This window comes from Mobula hypostoma, chromosome 5 (genome assembly GCF_963921235.1).
Source record: "Mobula hypostoma chromosome 5, sMobHyp1.1, whole genome shotgun sequence".
In the NCBI taxonomy this organism is placed as follows: Eukaryota; Metazoa; Chordata; class Chondrichthyes; order Myliobatiformes; family Myliobatidae; genus Mobula; species Mobula hypostoma.
Window position 1 is genome coordinate 112,756,954 of NC_086101.1, and position 26,510 is coordinate 112,783,463.

Here is a 26,510-nt window from a genome sequence, read left to right on the forward strand (position 1 = left end):
ATTGACGAGTTGTGGAGATGCCAGTGTTGGCGGCAGAAATGTGACCACACTTGTGGTCTGTCCCTCAGGCTCACATTCAGACTGCATTGTTCCTTGATGCAAATGATGAATTCCACTCTTTTTCAATGCTAATGTAACCTTTACCATGATGGAAAGCATTTTCCAGTTCTATTGAGGGAGATGGAAAATACAGGAGGTATATCAGAGAAGTTTTTTTACACAGTGGTGTGTGGTAGATACATTAGGGACATTTAAAACACTCAGATAGACACATGGATGAAAGAAAACTGGAGGACTATGCAGGAGGAAAGGGTTAGGTTTTAAAAAGGGTTGGCACAACATTGTGGGCTGAAGCACCTTGTTGTTCTATGTTCTGTCTTACAGAAAGAGCATTCCATTGCCCTAACTACATTCCTACCCACACCGATTCAAGGGCTGAGGACTTGCAGACGACAAAATAAAATATTTACCGGTTCTTACCTATGCTTCTCACTGAGGTCTTGGAGTCTTGAGTTGTAATTAATGCAGAATCATTTGACCCTTGCAGAAGTGTGAGGTCTCCATTGGTCAGGGTTGAATGTCTAGATGCGCAAGTCAAGGCAGTAGGATATGGAGAGCAAGCTGTTGCCCATGTAGCAAGTTCCATCTCTCCATGCCTCTGATGAACCCAAAGAACCCCTGACTGCTATAGCCACAGGCAGCGGAGTTTTGAGATCAGAGATTTCCCTCTCCTAGATGAGTTGCCAATCACGGCTGATGAGCCCCATCTGCCCAAAGCGACTGGTTTTAACCGGCCTTTGCCCCTTCTCCTGTCAGTAGGAACAGCCCCGCTGGGCTTAGTAGCTAAGCCACACGTGAAGACCAGGAGCTGGACTTGGTTGTCAGAACCTATTTGAAGTGCACGCCATTGGGAGCATTTAATAGGTACTGGTAGCTTGTCCCCATTACCACCTTCAGATCCAACAACTTTAAGGAGCCCTTTCAGAAGTCTACATTATTATAACACCTTCTGTAGATAGCGGCTTGCTACCTTCATTCCTGACCGCTCTGGATATGATTAGTCGTAACCAAGCACCCTATTACCCCTAAAGTTTGGTCTGATTGTCCCAGTAGGAACAATGGTCCTCTCTCCATTCCAAATCGAGATGATGTTTCAGTACTGAGTTTTCAGAACTTGGTTCCAACTCTGAACAATGGGAATGGGTCTGCATCATCATCAGACTACTTCTGCCCTTGGCCAGTGCTGCACCATTTTCCTTGATATCCAGATATTTATGTTGAATTTAAAATGACTAAGCCTCCTCTGCCCTCCCAGGGTATAGGATTGCAGAGGGGCTCCACCTTCAGAAGTAATTTCTCTTTGTGATGTAAAACTACTTCCCCATCTATTCTTGGATTTACCAGGGTTGATGCAGGAAATAATAGGAGACCATAAAATATAGGAGCAGAATTAGGCCATTTGGCCCATCGAAGCTGCTTCACCATTTCATCATGGCTGATCCATTTCCCTCTCAGCCCCAATCTCCTGCCTTCTCCCCGTATCCCTGACTAATAAGAATCTATCAACCTCTGTCTTAAATATACCCAATGAATTCCACAGATTTACTACTCTCTGGCTAAAAATTTCCTCCTCATCTCCTTTCTAAAAGGACGTCCCTTTATTCTGAGGCTGTGTCCTCTGGTCCTAGACTCTCCTACCATAGGAAACATCCTTTTCACATCCATTCCATTGAGGCCTTTCAACATTCGATAGGTTTCAATGAAGTCACCCCTCATCCTGAATTCCAGTGAGTACAGGCCCAGAGCCATCAAATACCCTTCATAGGATAAGCCTTTCATTCCCAGAATCATTTTTGTGAACTTCCTTTGAACCTTCTCCAACACCAGCACATCCTTTCTTAGATAAGGGGCCCAAAACTGCTCAGAACTCTCCAAGTGAGGCTTCAGAAGTGCCTTATAATGTCTCAGTATTACATCCCACCCCGTCGTGCAGCTGAAACCACACCATTGCTGCATCCGCTGGGGCGAGATATCGAGATCTGTGATCAGTGGGGATCGAAGGAGCAGGGGAAAGCCACTGTAGGCTCTCTCGTGCCGAAGCATCAGTTGGGCTCACACTCCCATTGCCCTCCCCAGGGTCATGGACATATTCCCTGCCACAGGTGCCAAATGGTCCCTTCCCTACACAATCAAAACCACCACACCTGCTTTCAGGGTTCCCCAGTGATTGGGGGATGAATGAGTTGCCCACTCTCACTACCACCACTATCCCCACCCTCTCTCTTCACCTCCTCCAATTCCCCAAAGTTACCAGTAATTCTCCTGCCTTCTCCCTGTATCCCTTTACGCCCTGACTAATCAAGAATCTATCAACCTCTGTCTCAAATATACCCAAGGACTTGGTCTCCACAGCCGCCTGTGGCAATGAATTCCACAGATTCACCACTCTCTGGCTAAAGAAATTCCTCTTCATCTCTATTCTAAAAGAATATCCCTCTATTTTAAGGCTGTGTCATCTGGTCTTAGACTCCCCCACCATAGGAAACATCCTCACCACATCCACTCTATCCAAGCCTTTCAACATTCAATAGGTTTCAATGTCACCCCTCCTTCTTCTGAATTCTGATGAGTACAGGTCCAGAGCCATCAAAAGCTCCTCATGTGATGAGCCCTGCAATCCCAGAATCATTTCTGTGAACCTCCTTTGAACCCTCTCCAATGTCAGCACACCCTTCCTTGGACAAAGGGCCCAGAACTGCTCACCATACTCCAAGCGAGGCCTCACCAGTGCCTTATGAAGCCTCAGCATTACATCATTGCTTTTATATTCTAGCATCGCATTTTCCTTCCTCACCACTGGCTCAGTGAACCTGCTCTCTCTAGAATTACTCAGATAACCCTTCAATGCAGTCAGTGATGTACCACAGAACCAGGCCCTTCAGCCCATCGTATCCATGCCAACCATATTCAGCAATCTGATTTACTAGTATGTTGGTCTTGAACACCTTGTGCCTTGGTGATTTAAGTGCTCATCCAGGTGCATTTGTGAAGAAGATCATTAAGCTTCACAGTGTTACCAGTAGGCTCAACAAGCCTCTGTGTAATTGGAATTGGACCTCCTCACATTATCCTAGGGGGAAAGCCCTCAATGTTACTGGATAAGTGGATAGGGTGGTAAAGAGCGTGTATGGTACGTGTCACCCCTCGCTATCAGGTGCGGGTAAGTGTGCCCGATGAGGGTCACCAGCTGGGGGATAAAAAACAGATGGATGCTGCAACAGCATGATAATGCAAAGGGGTTTTATTCAGTGCTGGGGCGAAAAATGCAAAAAATTCCCAAAAGTTGTGAAGAAAACAAATTTACAGGTAGACAATTGAACGCAAACACTTTATGTACAAAATTTTACAAATATACAGAGACTTTCTCCGTGACAGCCTCTGCTGAAAGGACGAGATAGGGTGGACGTAGAGAGGAATCCAATACTAGAGAGCACAGCCTCAAATTTGAGGGGTGAACAGAGGCAAGGAGGAATTTTTTCCAGAGAGTAGTGAATCTGTGGAATGCTCTGTACTGGTGGAGGCCAAGTCTGCGGGGATATTGAAGGCGGAAGTTGATAGTTTCCTGATCGGTCATGGCATCAAACGATATGGCGAAAAGGCAGATGTATGGGGTTGAGTGGGGTCTGTGATCAGCCATGATGGAATGGTGGAGCAGACTCGATGGGCTGAATGGCCTAATTCTGCTCCTGTCTTATGGACACACTTTATCTTTAACTTTCCAATAAAACTATTCACCGACCATCAACTCCAACCTCCAGGCCTCTCTAGCAAAGCCAGACTGAAGGTTTAAATCTGTCTCTGCCTGGCCAAGAAGGACCAGCAAATTCTGCTGTTGGTCTGAGGGGGATGGGGGAGCACGTGACCAGACCATAATAATTATTTCAGATGCAGAATTGGAACATTTTGAACTATCCTACAGTTTTATTCCACAACAAATAAACCCACAGATCAGCGTCCACATGTTCAGAAGAAAATAAAAGAATAATGCCCCCCCCCCCACCCCGTGCTGTTGCAAGTGTAGGGGGCGGTTCACCTGCTTACACTAACCCCAGGCATTAGGACACTCCAAACTGTCCCTCAAGTTTTTGGGGGCTGTTCTGTTGTCTACAAACTGAGGTAACGGTGAGTAAATAAATAAAACTGTTTGGAATGTCTGTGTCTAGAATCCTTAATTTTATGAGTTATAAACCCGTAGAGCACGTTAACTGAAGGGATTGTTTTGTTTTACTGTTGGGGCGTGTAAATGGGGAACTCCCAAGAACCGCAGAGCGGGAGGGCAAAGTGTGTGAACTACTCGGGAAACTAGACCAGAGATAGAACGAGGAGGAGTGACTAACCGGGCAAAGGGGCAAGTTTAGTACGGTGTTGCCAACCTGTTCTGTCACCCTATGCTGCCCTTCATTATTCGGGGGATTGAATGCAAGTGCCGTGGGGTAATGTCAAACTCTGGTGGCTCCTTAAAGCCGTTATAGCGAGAGGTCGGTAGTCGGGATAGGCTCCCACTCCCTATTAAATGCTCCCAATGGCGGGCGTCTGAAGCAACCGAGTCCAGCTCCTGGCCTTAACGTGTGGCTTAGCTCCTAAATCCGGCGGAACCGTTTCTACCGACAGGACACGGGGCAAAGGTGTTACCCGACCAATTTATTTTGGATGTTTCATTCGTGAAGAGTGGCGAAACATTTTAATCCCGATTCCCATTCCCGTGCTGACATACCGGTCCATGGCCTCCTCTTGTGCCACGACGAGGCCACCCTCAGGTGCAGGAGCAATACCTTGTCGATAGATACTTTATTGATCCCAAAGGAAATTATATTCCATCTGGGTAGCCTCCAACTTGATATCGATTTCTCCTTCCAATAAAAAAATTCTCTCCCCTCTTCTTCTGTTCCCCACTCTGGCCTCTTACCTCTCCTCAACTGCCTATCACCACCCCTGGGTGCTTACCCCCTTCCCTTTCTCCTATAGTCCATTCTCCTCTCCTAACTACCAGATTATTTCCTCTCCAGCCCTTCATCTTTCCTATCCACCTATCACCTTCCAGTTATCCCCCCCCCCCCCCACCGCTTTTTATTCTGGCGACTTCCCCCTTCTTTTCAAGTCCTGAAGAAGGATCTCGGCCCGAAATGTTTATTCATTTTCATAGGTGCTGAGTTCCTACGGCATTTTGTGCGTGTTGCTTTGGATTTCCAGCATCTGTAGAATATCTCATGTTTACAATTTATTTGGTCCTCTTTACCCGTGGCGTCCTGCTGTGTAAATGGGCTAGTGTTGACGTAATGACAACGTGCGAAGTTCATCAAGCGCTTGGTGAAGAAAGTCTGTAAGGCGCTATGTCAATGTAATTCTTTTTCTCATCATCCTCATTGCCGTTCCTCTCACCAGCAGCAGACGGCGCCATCGCCGATGCTTCATAGGCAATCGGTGTATTGTGAGCTGTTTTAAGCCTTTTACCTACGATAGGATGTGCTGGCACTGGGGAAGAGTCCAGCGGAGGTTCACGAAAATGATCCCGGGAATGAAAGGGTGACATATGAAGAGCACTTGATAACTCAGGGCCTGGACTCATTGGAATATAGAAAAATGAGAGGATATCTAATTGAAAACTACCGAATACTGAAAGATTTAAATAGAGTGGATGCGGAGACGATGTTTCCTATGGCGTGGGGAGTCTGAGACCAGAGGGATGCCTACTTAGAATGGAGATGAAGAGGAATTTCTTTAGCCAGAGAGTGGTGAATCTGTGGAGTTTGTTGCCCCAGGTGACTGTGGAGGCCAAGTAATTGGGAATATGTAAAGCAGAGGTTGATAGGTTCTTGATTAGTCAGGGCATGGAGGGTTATGGGGAAGAAGGCAAGAGATTAGGGCTGAAAGAGAAAATGGATCAGCCATGATGTTATGATGGAGCAGACTCAATGGGCCAAATGGCCTAATTCTGCTCCTATATCATATGGTTTTATAGAGAGGGATAATAAGTCAGTCATGATGGAGCAAACTCATGACTTATGGTCATTGAGATAAAACACAAATCCTGGTCTTCCTGTAGAATAAGTCAAAGGAAGAGGCCATTTGCTCCACCAGACAGAATATCCAGTATTTTAACCACAGGCCTGGACTAAATGCAGTGGCCTGAGGGGAAATTTCCACATACACCGTGGTAGAATTTGAAATCCCAACTCCTAAGCTGTTGTGACCCTAACACTAAGGACTAGGGTCAAAATCTTGTGGTTCATTATATTCTTCAGGACAGGATAGCTACTGTTCTTTGGGACTCTAGGCCTGTAACAACATGGTTTTGTTCTGTAGTGGCCACACTATAACTCCACGGGGGGGGGGGGTGCGATCAACGCTGGTCTCAAGAAATTGAGAGGTGCTGAAATACAAAGGCATGGTGCAAAAGCCCAGAAATCTGTTATTACAGCTTTAGGAAGCCAGTTGTATTTTAAAGTAAATACTGCAAGGCATTATTTTTTTAAGGAAAAAGTAGTTCACATGAATAGGCTGTTGATGGGGTGCCTGCTACCACCTTCAGCTGCTGTATACTCGGGGAGTGCAAAGGCGCTATGTTAATGCAAGTCCTTCTCTGGTTGCAGTTCCTTCCTGCATCAATAGATGGTGCCATTGCGTTAAAACCAGACCATTTCCGAAAGCCTAGTCTCCCAGTGCCCCATCCCAACGATACTGCAGAATATCCAGTCATTTAACCATTGGCCTGAGGTGGTCAGAGAGAAAATGTCCACATCCACTGGCAAATGAGGTGGAGATCTCAACTGATCAAACTCCCACCAGCGGGTGCAAATACAGGGGTGAGGGTGGCGAAACGGGTGTGTCTCATTGAAAACCACTGAATACTGAAAGGTCTAAATAGAGTGGATGTTTCCTTTGGTCAGGGAGTCTATGCCCACAGCCTCAGAACAGGGGACTGTCCATTTGGAATGGAGATGAGGAGGAATTTCTTTAGACAGAGTGGTGAATTTGTGGAATTCTTTGCCACGGGGGACTGTGGATTGGGGGGGAGAGAAGTGGTAAAACATTGGGGGGTGGAAATGGTGTGGGGTCAGCAAAAGAGGGGGAGTGGCAAAAAGGGGGGGCAAATGGGGAGGGGTTGGTGAAATTGGGGAGTGGCAAAACGGGGGAAAATGAGATGGGGTCAGTGAAACGGGAGGGGGAGTGGTAACGAAATGGTGGGGGGGGAGGCAAATGTGTAGCAAGCAACATAGTCTGAATAATAATCACAAGGCCATATGGAGTCACACACACAGCAGTTGGGTGTTCCAATGTCACCAGCCTCTGTCTAATTCAACATCTGGAAGTGTTTGAGGATCTCTTTCTGGGTTTGATCCATCCCTGGGCCATGGTTTTCCAAACATCTGACCTAAACAGCAGGCTGGGTAACAGCTGGGCCATCCCAAGACTCTACACTACCCCGCACTAAAGATGTATGATGACACAATGCTTCTAGCCACAAGTACAGGAGTTAGGATGTTAAGCTGAAGTTGTACAAGACATTGGTGAGGCCGGATTTAAAGTATTGTGTGTGGATCTGGTCACTTGCCTACAGGAAAGGTCTGAATAAGTTTGAAAGAGTTCAGAGAACATTTACAAAGTTGTAGACGAGCCTTGAGGGCCCGAGTTGAAGGGAAAGATCGAATTTACTCTCTGGAGCAGAGGGGAATGAGGAGACATCTTATTGAGGTTCTGTTTACAACATTATGAGGGGCATAGATGGGGTGAATGCACGCAAGCTTTCCCCCTCCCCTCAGATTGGGTGAGACTAGAACTAGAGGTGAAAGGTGAAATATTTAAGGGGAATCTGCATCACTCAGAGAATGGTGAGGGTGTGGAACGAGCTGCCAGTGTGAAGTGATGGATGAGGGCCCAATTCATTTATTTTTGTTACTTATTGAGGTGCAGCCTCAATTTAATCCAGCCTCAGTCACTTTCAGAGCAGACTGACCGTTTGTTCTGTGGTTTAATGTTTCTTTACAAATATTTTTCACAAAATAATAATGAACTGAATAAAGTAACATCTAAAAACAGATGGAACAGATGAACTCCCTCACAACTAGTGGTGATAATTCGATCCTTTCCCCCACCACTTTTGAAGTTCGGAACTTCCTTCCCAAATAAAAATCACCACCGCCACACCCCCCACCCTCGCCACTGAAGCACACCCACACCGCCTCCCGTTCCACCCACCGCAGGTGAAACAAGAGTCTGCCCACTCTGACGCCCACCTGATCTTCCTGTTCAGGTGGAGACGGGCCAGAACAAAGTTTCTGGGGGAGGGTGTGTGGAGGCAGCGAGGATGCATGTAAGGCCCACTCCCCTCTCCCCACAGGTAACAGAGTGTAGTCGAACCTAACACCGAAAAACCCAAGGCTCCATCGCCACCCGCTCTCCCGCCGTGCTGTCAAAGAATCCTGCCGGACTAGAATGAAGGTCAGGGTTCGTGCTCGGACGGAGGCTCTCAGGGCACCGTGTAGAGCGGGCGTTCAGGCAGTGTGGTTCGAGGGCAAGTTCTGAGATGCGTCCATGGGGTACCTCACTGCCAATTTGATCCTCAGCTGCTGCCCACCGAGCTTCCCCGCCCATCCCCGGTCCCGTTACAGGGAGTTGCTGGCTGCCTCCTTGCCTTGCTTCTGGAGCAGCTGTTCAGCTGCCTGGAGTAACCGGTATCGTTCCCTCAGGTTCCGTCTACGCACGTGTTCGTTGGTGATCTCCTGCACGTTTCCACTGGGGAACCAGCCCTTTTGCCCAGTGGACAACTTGGACCCCTCGTACCAGCCTGAAAGGGGACAAGACAGGGCTGCTTACAATTCAAACGCATTTAGCCTTCAACGCACAGCATATCTACTTAATCGTAGCAGTGAAACAGTCCCTTCAGAACACTAACCCTGCGTTAATCTGACATTATGCTGTTGGGACTCAGCAGATTAGGCAAAATCTTGGAAGGAAATAAAGGCTCAGGGCCTTCACGAGTACCAGCCAGGCCTGACGAAGGGTCTCAGCCCAAAACGTCAACTCTTTCTATTTTCTTCTATAGGATACTGAGTCCCTCTGGTATTTTGTGTGTGCTGCTCAAAGTTTTCAGCATTTCCAGCAGCTCCTATCTCTTCATCTCACTTTATTCGCGCCCCACTCCCCCGTCGATTTCAGAATCAGAATCAGGTTTAATATCACCGGCACATGTTGTGCATCAGCAGTACAACGTAATCATTATCATCATAATAGAAACATAGAAACATAGAAAATAGGTGCAGGAGTAGGCCATTCGGCCCTTCGAGCCTGCACCGCCATTTATTATGATCATGGCTGATCATCCAACTCAGAACCCTGCACCAGCCTTCCCTCCATACCCCCTGACCCCTGTAGCCACAAGGGCCATATCTAACTCCCTCTTAAACATAGCCAATGAACTGGCCTCAACAGTTTCCTGTGGCAGAGAATTCCACAGATTCACCACTCTCTGTGTGAAGAAGTTTTTCCTAATCTCGGTCCTAAAAGGCTTCCCCTCTATCCTCAAACTGTGACCCCTCGTTCTGGACTTCCCCAACATCGGGAACAATCTTCCTGCATCTAGCCTGTCCAATCCCTTTAGGATCTTATACGTTTCAGTCAGATCCCCCCTCAATCTTCTAAATTCCAACGAGTACAAGCCCAGTTCATCCAGTCTTTCTTCATATGAAAGTCCTGCCATCCCAGGAATCAATCTGGTGAACCTTCTTTGTACTCCCTCTATGGCAAGGATGTCTTTCCTCAGATTAGGGGACCAAAACTGCACACAATACTCCAGGTGTGGTCTCACCAAGGCCTTGTACAACTGCAGTAGTACCTCCCTGCTCCTGTACTTGAATCCTCTCGCTATAAATGCCAGCATACCATTCGCCTTTTTCACCACCTGCTGTACCTGCATGCCCACTTTCAATGACTGGTGTATAATGACACCCAGGTCTCGTTGCACCTCCCCTTTTCCTAACCGGCCACCATTCAGATAATAATCTGTTTTCCTATTTTTGCCACCAAAGTGGATAACTTCACATTTATCCACATTAAATTGCATCTGCCATGAGTTTGCCCACTCACCCAACCTATCCAAGTCACCCTGCATCCTCTTAGCATCCTCCTCACTGCTAACACTGCCACCCAGCTTCGTGTCATCCACAAACTTGGAGATGCTGCATTTAATTCCCTCATCCAAGTCATTAATATATATTGTAAACAACTGGGGTCCCAGCACTGAGCCTTGCGGTACCCCACTAGTCACTGCCTGCCATTCTGAAAAGGTCCCGTTTATTCCCACTCTTTGCTTCCTGTCTGCTAACCAATTCTCCACTCACACCAATACCTTACCCCCAATACCGTGTGCTTTAAGTTTGCACACTAATCTCCTGTGTGGGACCTTGTCAAAAGCCTTTTGAAAATCCAAATATACCACATCCACTGGTTCTCCCCTATCCACTCTACTAGTTACATCCTCAAAAAATTCTATGAGATTCGTCAGACACGATTTTCCTTTCACAAATCCATGCTGATTTTGTCCGATCATTTCACCGCTTTCCAAATGTGCTGTTATCACATCCTTGATAACTGACTCCAGCAGTTTCCCCACCACCGACGTTAGACTAACCGGTCTATAATTCCCCGGTTTCTCTCTCCCTCCTTTTTTAAAAATGTGTCGTGTCGTATGGCGTGGGCGATCACGGTCATGGGGAGAATGTAGAATCTCCTTACGGACAGCGGCAGGAATTGAACCCTGGGTCACTGGTACCGTAAAGCGTTGTGCTAACCACTACACTGATATATCTGCTAACCACCCGATAGCGCATTCCATGCACACACCACTCTCTGTGTGAAACACTTGCTTCTGAATTCCCTGCCCCCACATACTTTTCTCCAATCACCTTAAAATTATCCCCTCTCGGATTATCGTTGCCAGCCTGGGAAAAGGCGCTGGCTGCCCACTTTATACCTCCTATCATCTTATATACTTGCCCAACACAATCCTCGCTGATTTCATTTGATGCCAACAAAGCATTTCACTGCGTGTCTGACAAATAAAGCTAATCTTTCTCTTCTTAATCAAGCCAACTCTCATCCTCCTTCGCCCCAAAGAGAAAAGCCCGAGCTCGCTCAACCTTTCAAAGATTCAAAGTACTTTTATTACCAAAGTATGAATGGAGTATACAACCCTGAAATTCGTCTTCCCACAGACAGCCACGAAACAAAGAAAATCATGGAATCAGTTTAAAGAAAAACATCAACACCCCACCCCCCACAACACGCAAAAAAAAAACAAATTGCTCAAATGGCAACAAAAAAAATGAGTGAAAAACCCAGAATATAAAACACAAAATCGAAAGAGTCCAGGCATATTCAGTTCAGCTCAGTGTTTGTTATCTGCAGGCTGCATCAAACATCACCCAAAATAGCAACAGAAAAAAAAGGAGTGACCAGAAACAGATCATAACATGAACTACAGAGGCAAATCCACAAACCTCAAAAGACATGCTCTCTAATCCAGGCAGCATCCTGCCAAATCTCCTCTGCACCCTCTGAGAAGCTTCCACATTTTTCCTAAATCGAATACAATATTCCATGCATGGATCTAACCAGAGTTTTACAGAGCTGCAACATTACCACATGGCTCTTGAACTCAATTCCCTGACTAATGAAGGTCAACACACCATACATTCTCTTAAACACCCTATCAACTTGTGCTGTAACTTTGAGGGATCTATAGATGTGGACCCCCAAGATCGATCTGTTTCTCCACACTGCTAAAAATCCTGCCATTAACTTTGTACTCTTCCCTTCAAGTTTGACCTTCCAAAGTGAAGTTTGCCAATTCTTAGCCCAGCTCTGCATCCTGTCGGAGGTCACTTTTTAAGAAACACCTGTACACCTGCTTTTTAATGCAAATATCTAATCAGCCAATCATGTGGCACCAACTCAATGCATAAAAGCACGCAGACATGGTCAAGAGGTTTAACCGTAGTTCAGACCAAACATCAGAATGGGGAAGAAATGTGATCTAAGTGACTTTGATCATGGAATGATTGTTGGTGCCAGATGGGGTGGTTTGAGTATCTCAGAAGCTGCTGATCTCCAGGGATTTTCACGCACAAGTCTCTAAAGCCGGAGTTCCCAACCTTTTTATATGCCATTGTCCAATACCATTAACCGAGGGACCCGTGAACCCCAGATTGGGAACTCCTGCTCTAGAGTTTACAGAGAATGATGCAACAACAACAAAAATAAATCCAATGAGCGGCAGTTCTGTGGGCGAAAATGCCTTGTTAACGAGAGAGAGATCAAAGGAGAATGACTAGACTGGTTCAAACTGCCAGGAAGGCGATGGTAACTCAAATAATCATATGTTACAACAGTGGTGTGCAGGAGAGCAACTCTGAATGTACAATGCATTGAACTTTGAAGTGGATGGACTACAGCAGCAGAAGACCATGGATATACACTCACTGGTCACTCTATGAGGTACAAGATGTACTTACGTTAAGTAGGCACTGTGTATATCCTGCTGTAACCTATCCACAACACCATCAACTTTCGTGTCCTCTGCAAACTTGCTAAACCACCTTTCACTTCCTCATCCAAGTCATTTAGAAAACTCACAAAAAACTGTTAGCTTTTTCCTGCAGCAGCACAGTATGTACCAAACATAAATACCGGCACGTACTGTTCTAGGTTCTGTTCCTTGCAATCGCACTTATACCCTGGGTAGTGGTGTCAATGGGTTCCTAAGGTTGTCATAGGCGAGGGTAGTAATAGGGACAAGCTCCCACTACCTATTAAATGCTCCCAGTAGCGTGCGCTTCAAACAACCTCTTTCAACCAAGTCCAGCTCCTGGCCTTCACGTGTGGCTTAGCTACTAATCCCAGCAGAACCATTTCTACTGACAGGAGAAGGGGCAAAGGCAGGTTACTGGTGCCTTAAACCCGGTCACTTTCGGCACATGGGGCTCGTCGGCTGTGGTTGGCAGCGCATCTAGGAAAAGGAAAACTCTGATCTCAAATCTCCGCTGCCTTGCGGCTATACCCACTCATGGGGAAGACTTCGTGAGTAAGCCCCAATGGAAATATCCAGAGCGGAGGTTCCTAAGACAGTCCTACGTTGAGTTCAACACTGACTGGAAATTCCTGCGACTCTGCTGGTGCCAAACTGTATCGGTCTCTGCCGTTCCTTTGGGTTCATCAGATGTGTGGAGATGGGGAGCTTGCTACATGGGCAACAGCTTGCTCTCCATATTGTACTGCCCTGGCTTGTGTACTTAAGACAGCTAGGACGCAACATCCACAGTTGACCCTGACTAACGGAGGCCTCAGATTGGTGCCAATGACAATAAACTTGAACTGGAACTGCTCCCTCTCAACTCCAATAACCTGGGTTCAATCCCAAGCTCTGGTGCTGTCTATGTGACAAACACAAGTTAACAAACTCCTAGGAGGTTCACGAGAACGATTCCAGGAATGAAAGGGTTAATGTGTGAGGTGTGTTTGATGGCACTGGGCCTGTAGTCACTGGAATTTAGAAGAATAAGGTGGGGGGGGGGAGACTCATTGAAGCCTCTAGAATATTGAAAGACTTAGATAGAGTGGACGTGGAGAGGATGTTTCCCATAGCAGGGAAGTCTAGGACCAGAGGGCACAGTCTCAGAATAGAAGGATGAGCCTTTAGAATAGAGATGAGGAATTTCTTTAGTCAGAGGGCGGTGAATCTGTGGAATTCATTACCACAGATGATTGTGGAGGCTAAGATAGTGGGTATATTTGAAGAGGAGGTTGATAGGTTCTTTCTTGATTAGTAAAGGCGTCTAAGGTTATGGGGAGAAGGCAGGCAAATGAAAGCTGAGAGGAAAAATACATTAGCCATGATTGACCATAGGATATAGGAGCAGAATTAAGCCATTTGCCCATTGAGTCTGTTCCACCATTTCATCATGGCTGATCCATTTTCCCTCTCAGCCCCAATCTCCTGCCTTCTCCCCATATCCCTTCATGCCCTGACTAATCAAAAATCCATCAACCTCTGCCTTAAATATACCCAATGACTTGGCCTCCACCTGTGTCAACGAATTCCACAGATTCACCACTCTCTGGCTAAAGAAATACCTTCTCATCTCCATTCTAAATGGACATCGCTCTGTTCTGAGGCTGCGTCCTCTGGTCTTGGACTCCCCCACAATAGGAAACATTTTCTCCACATCCGCTGTACTGAGGTCTTTCACATTTGATAGGTTTCAGTGAGATCCTCCCTCGTTCTTCTGAGTTCCCGTGAGCACAGGACGGGATGGTGGAGCAGTCACAAAGGGCTGACTGGCCTAATTCTATTCCTATGGTCTGAATTGTACATGATTTACAGAACAAAATAAACATCACGACAATACAGCAAGTTGAGTCAGAGAGAGAAAAAGAAATGGTTTGATTTAGTGTGAGGGTTTTTTTCAAGTTGGCTCAAGAACATAATGGCTGTGGAGGTGAAGCTGCTGTTGACCTTTGAGGTGTAGGTCTTCAGGCTCCTGTACCTCCTGTCTGATGCATTATGCTGCCCGGTATAAATATTTGTTTGTTTGTTTATGTATTTATTGAGATACAGTGCAGAATAGGTGCTTCCGGCACTTTGAGCCACACCACCCAGTAATCTCCTGATTTAACCCTAGCCCTAATCACGGGACAATTTACAACGACTAATTAACCTACCAACCGGTACGTCTTTGGACTGTGGGAGGAAACCAGAGCACCCGGAGGAAACCCACGCAGTCACGGGGAGAACGTACAAACTCCTTACAGGCAGCGGCGGAAATTGAACCCGGGACGCCTGTACTGTAAAGCGTTGTGCCATACGCTCCCATCACCTCATGGTCCTATAGGCTTCAATGAGATCCCCCATCATTCTTCCAAATTCCAGTGAGGATAGGCCAGAGCCAACAAATGCTCCTCATACACTAACTCTTTCATTCCCAGGGATTATTCTTGTGAACCTCCTCTGGACACTCTCCAATTCTTAAAACTTTGGTTTTAAACAATAAGCCCCTTGTCTGCCATTCACCCACTAGTTTATCAGCTACCAGCAGGACTGTCAATCAAAGAACCAAGTATAGATAAATAGTCATAGACTTATACGGAACAGAATGTGGCCCTTTGACCCAACTCATCCATACTAACCACAATGTCTTCCCGAGCCAGTTCCATTTCCCAGATTTGGTCAATATCCCTCTAAGTCAGGGGTTCCCAAACTGGGTCCCATGGACCTCTCAGTTAATGGTATTGGTTCATGGCATAAAAAGTTTTGGGAACCCCTACTCTAAAACTTTCCTATCCAGGTTTCTGTCCACATGTCCAGCTCTCAACCCAAAGGCGTGAACATCAAATTCACCAACGACAGGCGACCTGCTGTCCCTCTGACCCTTTCCTCTCTCCTCCTGATCCATTCAGTTCCTCCTACACCCATCCCAGCCCACATCACCTGTTCTATGTTAACACAGATGAAGAGGAATTTCTTTAGTTAGAGTGGTGAATCTGTACAATTCATTGCCACTGACAGCTGTGGAGGCCAAATCATTGGGCACATTTGGTATGTCACCAAAGACGCTTACAAATTTCTACAGATGCACCCTAGAGAGCATTCTAACTGGCTGCATTGTGTCTGGTATGGGGGGGGGGGGTGCTACTGCACAGGATCGAAACAAGCTGCAGAAAGTGGTAAACTTAGTCAGCTCCATCATGGGCACTAGCCTCCATAGTATCCAGGACATCTTCAAGGAGCGATGCCTCAGAAAGGCGGCATCCATCATTAAGGACCCCCATCACCCTGGTCATGTTCTCTTTTCATTGTTACCATCAGGGAGGAGGCACAGAAGCCTGAAGGCACACACTCAATGATTCAGGAACAGCTTCCTCCCCTCCGCCGTCCGATTTCTGAATGGACATTGAACCCATGAACACTACCTCACTAATTTTTTTTACTTCTATTTTTGTACTACTTATTTAATTTAGCTATTTAATACATACATTTACTGTAATTCACTTTTTTTCCTATTATTATGTATTGCATTGTACTGCTGCTGCAAAGTCATCAAAATTTCACGAGAATACACACAACGTTGTGGGGGAGCTCAGCAGGTCAGGCAGCATCCATGGATGGGAATAAGCAGTTGGTGTTTCACATCAAGACCCTTCACCACAACATTCACGACAGATGCCGGTGATAGTAAACCCGATGCTGATTCCGATATTTAAAGCCAAGGTTGATAGGTTCTTGATTAGTAAGGATGTCAGAGGTTACGGGGAGAAGGTAGGAGGAGGGAAAATAAATCAGCCATGTTGGAATGGTGGGGCAGACTGGATGGACCGAATTCTGCTCCTATGTCTTACGAGCTTTTATAAGTGTAGAGATTTGCACTGCTCTGCAAAAAGATAATTTGTATGTATACCCATGACAATAAAGTTGAACTTGAAGTAAACACTTCAGTGCTTTAACAAGTGGCTTACAATTGTCTTTGAGGTGTTGTTTGAGGTGTTGGAAACAGCCACCGTGACCATGACTCAGCCACAGAGTGTGAGAAGAGAGCGCAGACGGGGCATTGGCGCGCCAGAGGAAAGACGTACCCTCGAGTGATTTCTTGGTCACGTTGACGATATCAGTGGGCTCGAGGCTCAGTTCGTCTGCTTGCTGGGCTGTGTAAGGGATCAGGCACTGCACCTGTGGACAGTCTGCTTGGGGAAGTGGGTGAATGCAAAAAAAGAGAAAAAGGTTAGGAGACACTTCAAAATTCCTCCCCCTCTGACCCAAAGTGTGCATCTACTGATTGTAATTTGCTGACTGCCCCTTGAAAAAAAATTCTGACAAGCCAGCATCCATTTTGGATTTTGGTGATGCTGGACTGGCAGATACTCTGGATTGACAGATTTAAGTCACTTTTATTTCACCCGACTTACACACTCAACAATAGAACATAGACCTAGAAGAGTACAGCACAGGAACAGGTCCACAATGTGGTACCAAACCAATTAAAAAGCAAATGAAAAACACCCAAAAATGAATCCTTCTGACCTACACAAGTCCTTATCCCTCCATCTTCAGCATATTCATGTACCTATCGAAACACCTCTTAAAGTCTCTAATGTATTTGCCTCTACCACCATACCAGGCAGTGCATTGCAGGCATCCACCACTCTCTGAGTAAAAAACTTACCCCTCACATCCCCTTTGAACCTACCCCCTCTCATCTCTGGTATTAGACATTTCTACCTTGGGAAACAGATACTCTCTGTCCACTCTATCGATGCCTCTCAATCTTGTAAACCTCTATCAGATCTCCCCTCAGCCTCCAGAACTCCAGAGGAAACAACCCAAGTTTATCCAGCCTCTCATGACAGCACATGCCCTCTAAACCAGGCAGCATCCCAGTAAACCTCTTCTGCACCCTCTCCAAAGCCTCAACATCCTTCCTGTAGTGGGGCGACCAGAACTTAATGCAATACTTCAGGTGTGGCCTAAACAAAGTTTTATAAAGTTGCAACGTAACCTCTTAACTTTTGAACTCAATGCCTCGACTGATAATAGTGTAATACATTTTCCAGTGAAAACATCAGGTTTAAAAGGAAACATTCAAACTCCAGCTCCACATACAAAGCTACCCCCACTCGCAACTCCAGCCCCAGTTTCGGCTGCACTGTGGGAGCCAGGATCCAGCTGCACACACCCACTGGATCTGGTCTTACATTCCAAATCCGCACAACAGACAGATGCTGAACGTGTCCAGGATTTCCGAATATTTGACGCCAGGTCATCAGAGCCTGACTTACTCGAACTTTCCTGTGCGTTGCTGCAGGTGCCGTGAAATCCTGGCACCACGGGGCACACTTCACCCCTGCCCTAACTATGACCTCACTGACTGGGAAAGCAAGGCTCAAAGGGCCGAATTGGCCCAGTCTGTTCTTACTACTGCCGCAGTCAACTGAGTGGAGGGACACCGTGGAGATGGAAAGCACAGTGCACGATGGAGGGTGGAGGCTAGTGAAAGGTGGTTAATTCCATTGAGAATGCTGGAGGAACTCAGCAGGTCAGGCAGGATCTATGGAAGGGAATCAAGAAAGCCCTTAACTCTGAGTAGAGTCATTGGGACGCCATCAAGAAAGCAGGCTTTCTTATTTTTACAAGGCTGAGTTGCTAGCTCAATGAAAAACCCAGCACGGATGGAAAGCGTGCAAGGGGGCCGGCTGGATTCGAACTTGGGAGCCTTCGCTCCGAAGTCCGGCGCCGATGCCACTACGCCACCAGCCGGCTATGGAAGGGAATAAACAGTTCTATTTTGGGGCGAGATCCTTCATCAGGATTATTAAGTGAACAATGTTTCCTGTAAGGTGAGAGCATGTGCACGCACATATCTTTTGCTACTAGCACACAAAGGAATTTAAACTGCGCTCAAAAGGTTGTTACCCTCTACTTCGTTGGCATGTTAAGTATATTTCACGATTGTACACAATCACATTTCCATTTTCAGTTTCTGATGCAGATGGTGTTGACAATGTGGAGTTTGCGATGATTTGTCCGCAGATTTTACAACTGGCTTACTTACACTGTTTTTATTGAAGGAATTATTCAGTGTACGCATGTTGGTGTCACTGGGCAAAAAATTGCACTGCACGAGATTTTTGCGTTCACTGGTCATTACGAATTAGAGGAAACATTGTCTCGGTTTGAAACATCGACTATTTATTCCCCAGAAACAAACAAAAAATGCCGGATGAGCTCAGTAGGCCAGGCAGCATCTATGGAAATGAATAGACAGTCGCCGCTTTGAACCGAGACCCTTCATCAGGATGTTGCCTCCAGCATTTTGTGTCTGTTGCTCTGGATTTCCAGCGTCTGTAGAGGGTGGTGCGGGCATGCAATGAGCTGCCAGTGGAAGTGGGTTCAATTTCAATATTGAATCAACGTTTAGGATAGGTACATGGACGGGTGTGGTATGGAAGCTATGGTCCATGTGCAGGTCAGTGAGATTAGGCAGAGTAATGGACTAGATGTGCTGAAGAACCTGTCAATGTGCTGTATGGTTCTATGACTCTATGCAGAATCTCTTATGTTTATAACGCCACGTAGTCCTTGCTTACCCCAAAACTCGTAGACCTTGTCGTCGTTGATCTCCTCCTGAAGGGCATACTGACCAGAGGTCAATGCATTCATCCAACGGTGGCGGTCCGACCTGAAAACAGAGACCCACGTTCCCAATTACTGCCTTGTTCACCCCTAATTCTCCACGCCCCTCCCTTTCTCCGGCACCCTCTCCGTCCCAGGCACTCACTCGGTCAGCACCTTCAGCAGCCGCTCGCTCTGCTTGCCTTGGTGGTTCTCGAGGAGGGTCAGCGTGAAGCAGTTCTCGATGCTGGCACCCAGCGAGCTGCTGGGGCAATCCTGGACCTCGACCAGTGACCGATGGGCGTAGTCAACCACCTGGTACCTGTCCGCTCTGGGCAGAATGTCACAGCTGTGTTAGTCATCGACCACAGGATAAAGGAGCAGAATTAAGCCCTTTGGCCCACCCAACCCGAAAACACAAGTCCTGCTATCCCACCTACGGCGAAAGAAACAGGCCTTCCAGGTCAATGATGACCATCAGTGGTATCTACAGGAGGTGCTGACCTCAAGAAGGCAACATCCATCATCGAAGACATTGGAGAGGGTGCAGGAGGTTCTCCAGGATGCTGTCTGGTTTAGAGGGCCTGTTGCCGTCATGAGAGGCTGGATAAACCTGGGCTGTTTTCTCTGAAGCGGCTGAGACTGAGGGGAGATCTGCTTGATGTTTCTAAGATTATGAGAGGCAGCGATAGAGTGGACAGAGTCTACCAATATTTGTTTCCCAAGGTTGAAATATCTAATACCAGAGGGCATGCATTGAAGGTGAGAGGGGGTAGGGTCAAAGGGAATGTAAGGGCTAAGTTTTTTACTCAGATGCCTGGAATGTGACAGAGGCAAGTATATTAGAGGCTTTTAAGAGACGTTGGAATACAAGGAGGATGGATGGACATTGTGTTGGAAGGAGGGATTAGTGTTTGAGTGTTTTTGATTTGCTTTTTAGCTGGTACAGCACAATACTGTGGGCTGAATGGCCTGTTCCTGTGCTGTCTGGGCCAAGCCATCTTCTCACAGCTACCGTCAGGCAGGAGGTACAAAATCCTGAAGTCCCACACCACCATGTTCAGGAACAGTTACTTCCCTTCAACGATTTGGCACTCAAAACAACTTGCACAGCCCTAATTCAGTGCCTCAGGATTGAACACTACCTTTTTTTTTGACCATACTGTTGATTTCTGTAATGTATACTAATTTATGTCTGTACTGTACAGCCGCTGGGAAACAAATTTCATGCCGTACAAATAGAACATAGAACAAGACAGTACAGCACATGAGCAGGCCCACAACGTTGTGCCAAACCAGCTGAAATCAGGTCAAAAACACCTAAACACTGATCCTTCAATGCATATCCTCTGGTATTAGACATTTCTACCCATGGAAACAGATCCTCCCTCTCTACTCTGTCTATGTCTCTCATAATCTTGTAAACCTCTATCAGATCTCCCTTCTGCCTCTGCCGTTCCAGAAAATATAACCCAAGTTTCTCCAGCCCCTCATGACAGCACATGCCCTGTAAACCGCAGCATCCTGGTAAACCTCTTCTGCACCCTCTCCAAAGTCTCAACATCCTTCCTATAGTGGGGCGACCAGAACTTTATGCAATAGTTTATAAAGTTGCAATATAACCTCTTGACTTTTGAACTCAATGCCCCAACTAATAAAGCCTTCTTAACCACCTTATCAAACTGTGTAATCACTTTCAAGGAGCTATGAACTTGGATCTCAAACTATCTCTGCTGAGCAACACTGTTAAGGATCTTGCCCTTAATTGTGTACTGTCTCTTTGCATTTGCCCTACTGAGGTGAAACACCTCACATTTATCTGGGTTAAACTCCATCTACCATTTTTCTGTGATAATAAGTCTGATTCTGAGCTTTCAATACCAAACTGACCACCACACTCCCAGAACAACACCCGGCTTCAGTCTGCACCGAGACCCTGGGACAGATAGAAGCATTTTCCTGACCAAGTTGGGTTGAGGGCTGGTACTTACCCCTTTTTGACGGTGATGAGTAGCAAGTCATTGAAAAGGAAGAAGTACAGAATGGTGACCTTTGGTTTTACCCCGAAGAGATTCCCTCGAAAGACGATCTCTGAAACTTCCCCTTGTTTCTCAAGGTGCCGGGCCTTGGAGATAATGGGAATGGCCTAAAGAAACAGGACAGGGAGTCAATAACTCCAAGTCCTACTGGACTAAATTCCAGGTCAATCACATTGTCTAGAATTGGGAGAACCCAGGGGTCTCGAAGTGTAGCAGGAAATTCCAGACAGAGGGAGGGACAGGGACGTGGAAAGAGTTGAAAGGGATCGCTTACGAAGTTTCCTGATTACAAAATGGGAGAAGAATAACAAGCAGGAAACGCTTCAGGAATCCTGAGAATCAAATAGGCAGAAGTAGGGAGTAGCCACAATGTCAACATATTGAGGACAAGGAAAGAGGAGGGTGGGTTGGAGAGAGGCTTTAGAATTTCAGGAACAAGAGGGCAAAGGTCAGAAAGGTCACCCTTCAAAGTTCAAAGTAAATTTAATTATCAAGGTACTTAGATGTCATCATATGCAACCCCAAGATTAATTATCTTGTGGGCATACTCAATAAATCTATAGAATAATAACCATAATAGAATCAATGAAAGACTACCCAACCAGGGCATTCAAAAAGTGTGCAAAAGACAACAAGCAACAAATATTTTAAAAAGTAGGAATAGTAAATAAACAAACAAATAAATAAACAAGCAATAAATATTGAGAACATGATATTAAGAGACCTTGAAAGTGAGTCTACTGGTTGTGGGAATTATACAAGGGTGCATAATTGGGGGGAAAGGTAGAGCAAGGACGTCAGAGGCTAGTGTTTTACACAGAGAGTGATGGGTGCGTGGAACGTGCAGCCGGGGGTGGTGGTAGAGGCAGATACATTAGGAACCACTGAGGGACTCTTAGCTAGCACATCCTCCAAGAGGACTACAACCTTGTTGTAGGGTTTGGAAGTCTGTGTGCCTCAGTGATCCAGACAGCTTTATGGTAGGCTCTTGGTAGGGTCACCCATGCCAAACAGGTCAAAGGGTAGAGGCCAGAGCAAGAGTGGTCCACCAGTCCTCCAGGTTCGGGGGTTCAGCTCAGGGCTAACAACCCTGATTGGTAAAACAAAATTGTTACGGAACAGCAACATCTGAGTGTGATGGTATTCACGAGTCTCCACCTGGGACTGGCATGACTGACAGTAGTGAAAACAGAGAGGAAGCTACTGACATGATGAAGGAAGCCCTGAACACCACCAGAGATGGAGGACCTTCATTGCTGCTCTAAACACCAACAGTGTAATGGGCAGTAAGCGAAGCGAAGAGAAGCATAATGCATGATAAAAAGATGGAGGGCTATGTGTGAGGGAAGGGTTAGATTGCTGTTGGAGTATGTTAAAGGGTTGACACAACATTGCTGGCTGATGGGCCCGTACTGTGCCATATGGAAAGAAAGAGGATCTTTGGAGGGATCTAGGAGATAGAAAAACACCATTTGGTGCTGTTGGAAACCACTGTCTTTTTTAAAATGATACCTTTTATAAAATTTGTACATTTTAACAACCTCATATTTTTCACACTCACTGGCAGAAAGCGGTATAGCTGCTAAACTAACCGTTTATCATCTTTCTCCTTTTTCATTGGCTAAGCATTAGCACATTACCCATGTGATGTAATTATTTCAATTATGTAGGCTATTAACTGATTTATCACTATCTAAGGATTTTTCCTCATCTGTAAAAGCGATAGATTTTTCAGAAGTGCCACCTTTAATCTCTTGTTTTAGCATTAATTCCCTCCTTAGCATTGATGATTGTTATTAGATTGCTATTAGTTTGTTTAGTGTTTGTGTGTTTGTTTGTACTCTGAAATAAACTGAAATCTTGGAATTAAGACTGCTTGTCATTGATGACTCCTGGAAGAACCCTAAGGATTAGAAAATAAACAGAAATTCAACAGTGCATTCAGAGCTACTGACAAACCAGTACACTAATCCTGCACTCACTTTGTTCTTCTTGCAGTCCCACCAACTCCCCCTCACCCTCAGATTCCACCCCTCACACACACACTAAGGGGGCAATTCACAGCGGCAGATTATCCCATGGATCTCGCACGTCACTGGGATGTGGGAAGAAACCAGAGCACTCGGGGAAAATCCATGCAACTACAGGAAGAACGTGTACACACACACACAGCCACCCACCCGGAGGGGAGGGGAGGAGAAGATGGCGGCGCGACGCAGCGCGCGTGGCCACTCTGGAATGATATTGGTATTTGTTAAGTAGGTACCGTGCACAATCCTGATTTGATGGAGACAGATGTGAGAAGCACTGAGGAACATCTGGAGAAACTTCTGAAATGCCCGCTTCGCTGCCGCCGCTACTGTGCGATTGAGAATCTCCAGAGGGGAAGGCCCCAAATCCTCAGCTTTGCCTATTGCTTGGTGGCTGGGGATGTGCTCGGCAGAGATGGTGCTCGGTGCTGGAGGGCGGTCAGAGGCTCGAAGTTTTTGGACAGACTCAAGAGTCGGCTGTGGTTGGGTGCTTCCAGGGTGCTGCATCGGCAAGTTTGCGGCGCTGGAGGTTCATGGCAGAAAGAGAGTTTCTCTTCCTTCTACCGTTTGCGTGAGATTATGGGACTTTCGACACGGTTCCACACAGTAGGCTTATTCAGAAAGTTAGAAGGCATGGGATCCAGGGAAGTTTGGCCAGGTGGATTCAGAATTGGCTTGCCTGCAGAAGGCAGAGGGTGGTGGTGGAGGGAGTACATTCAGATTGGAGGGTTGTGACTAGTGGTGTCCCACAAGGATCTGTTCTGGGACCTCTACTTTTCGTGATTTTTATTAACGACCTGGATGTGGGGGTAGAAGGGTGGGTTGGTAAGTTTGCAGACGACACAAAGGTTGGTGGTGTTGTAGATAGTGTAGAGGATTGTCAAAGATTGCAGAGAGACATTGATAGGATGCAGAAGTGGGCTGAGAAGTGGCAGATGGTGTTCAACCCGGAGAAGTGAGAGGTGGTACACTTTGGAAGGATAAACTCCAAGGCAGAGTACAAAGTAAATGGCAGGATACTTGGTAGTGTGGAGGAGCAGAGGGATCTCGGGGTACATGTCCACAGATCCCTGAAAGTTGCCTCACAGGTAGATAGGGTAGTTAAGAAAGCTTAAGGGGTGTTAGCTTTCATAAGTCGAGGGATAGAGTTTAAGAGTCGCAATGTAATGATGCAGCTCTATAAAACTCTGGTTAGGCCACACTTGGAGTACTGTGTCCAGTTCTGGTCACCTCACTATAGGAAGGATGTGGAAGCATTGGAAAGGATACAGAGGAGATTTACCAGGATGCTGCCTGGTTTAGAAAGTATGCGTTATGATCAGAGATTAAGGGAGCTAGGGCTTCACTCTTTGGAGAGAAGGAGGATGAGAGGAGACATGATAGAGGTGTACAAGATAATAAGAGGAATAGATAGAGTGGATAGCCAGCGCCTCTTCCCCAGGGCACCACTGCTCAATACAAGAGGACATGGCTTTAAGGTAAGGGGTGGGAAGTTCAAGGGGGATATTAGAGGAAGGTTTTTTACTCAGAGAGTGGTTGGTGCGTGGAATGCACTGCCTGAGTCAGTGGTGGAGGCAGATACACTAGTGAAGTTTAAGAGACTACTAGACAGGTATATGGAGGAATCTAAGGTGGGGGCTTATATGGGAGGCAGGGTTTGAGGGTCGGCACAACATTGTGGGCCGAAGGGCCTGTACTGTGCTGTACTATTCTATGTTCAAGAGACTTTGAGACTTTTTTTTACCGTGCCCATGGTCTGTTCTTTATCAAATTACGGTATTGCTTTGCACTGTTGTAACTACGTGTTATAATTATGTGGTTTTTGTCAGTTTTTCAGTCTTGTTTTATCTTGTGTTTCTGTGATATCATTCTGGAGGAACATTGTATCATTTCTTAATGCATGCATTACTAAATGACAATAAAAGAGGACTGCATGTCCTCATAATCTAAAATCTATGGAACATTTTGTGTCAATGATACTTCACGGATTCCAAATCAGATGCAGTCTCTGGGGTTTTGCTCTACGTTACCACAGGGAAAAGGAAGGAATCGCTGCTGACTAAATTCCTAAGAGCTTGCATGACAGTGGTGTCTGTAGCCAGGCTGGGATCCTGACGTTTCTCAGGAAGTTCTGGAGTTTGGTGTCGTACCTTTAACTTGTCGAACTCCAGCTTCTTTGCTATGTGAATCATCTCTTCCATTTGCTTCATTATCCCCACTTCCCTGTTGCAGTCTTCGATGATCTGGGAGGGGAGAAGCAAAGGCATTACCTCGCCCTGCTTGTTGAGAGCAGCTCAAGTTAAGGAAGGTTTGCAGTGACCAGCGAACAGACACGGCACACACCACATTAACCGAGTAACTCGTACAAATTGCTGGAGGAACTCAGCAAGCCAGGCAGCATCTATGGGGGGGTGGGGAATAAACATTCAACGTTTCAGGCCGAGACCCTTCACCAGATGCTAATGAAGGGTTTCAGCCTAAAACATCAGATGTTTTAAAGATTTGATTTATTAGAGAAATGCGTCATTTTCATGAATGACCAACACAGTCCAAAGATGTGCTGGGGGCAGCCCACAAATGCACCAACATACATTCCTACAACTCACTAACCTTTAGCTGTGCATCTTTGAAACAGTGGAGGAAGCAGAGCACCCAGAGAAAACCCTGCACAGTCATGGGGGGGACATACAAACTCCTTACAGACAGCAGTGGCGGCGGGAGTGGGGGGAACGTTGACTCAGATCACGAGAGGCCTGTGTCAGGCATTTTCATGCCTTACAAGGCACAGATTGGGAGTCTGTGTGGGGCACCACTCCTCGCACAGACACTAGAGCAATGTGTGGTTAAGTGCCTTGCTCAAGGACACAAACATGCTGCCATAGCTGAGGCTCGAACTAGCAACCTTGAGATAACTAGATGAACGCCTTAACCACTTGGCCACGTGCCCAGCACAAGTGGTGGGAACTAAACCCCAGTTGCTGGTGCATTCCAATAACCACTACATTATCGTGCCATCCTACTGAGAGATCTACCACCCCATTTGCCTCCACAGCCAACACTTCATCCTCTGCAACTTCTGCCATCTCCAAAGGGATCCTACCACCAGACATATCTTTACTTCCCCCACCCCCAACCTCCACTTTCCATAGGGATAGCTTTTTCTGTGATTCCCTTGTCCATTTGTCCCTCTCCACTAATCTCCCTGCTGGCATTTATCCCTGCCCA

The 26,510-nt window shown here is 46.4% G+C and overlaps 1 protein-coding gene across 2 annotated transcripts in view; it reads right to left on the reverse strand.

The window, feature by feature from the left end:
* Positions 1 to 7,335: 7,335 nt before the first annotated feature.
* The window catches only part of arhgef15b (Rho guanine nucleotide exchange factor 15b), a 93,604-nt gene continuing 74,429 nt past the window's right edge, over positions 7,336 to 26,510 (reverse strand). For both annotated transcript variants that reach the window (XM_063048793.1, XM_063048794.1), the window contains exons 12-17: positions 25,436 to 25,528; positions 21,208 to 21,362; positions 19,383 to 19,547; positions 19,192 to 19,283; positions 16,684 to 16,788; positions 7,336 to 8,845 (exon numbers count right to left, since the gene is read on the reverse strand). In XM_063048793.1, coding sequence (XP_062904863.1) covers positions 8,664 to 8,845; positions 16,684 to 16,788; positions 19,192 to 19,283; positions 19,383 to 19,547; positions 21,208 to 21,362; positions 25,436 to 25,528 — 792 coding nt within the window. In that variant the 3' untranslated portion in view covers positions 7,336 to 8,663. The remainder of the gene's footprint in view (positions 8,846 to 16,683; positions 16,789 to 19,191; positions 19,284 to 19,382; positions 19,548 to 21,207; positions 21,363 to 25,435; positions 25,529 to 26,510) is intronic.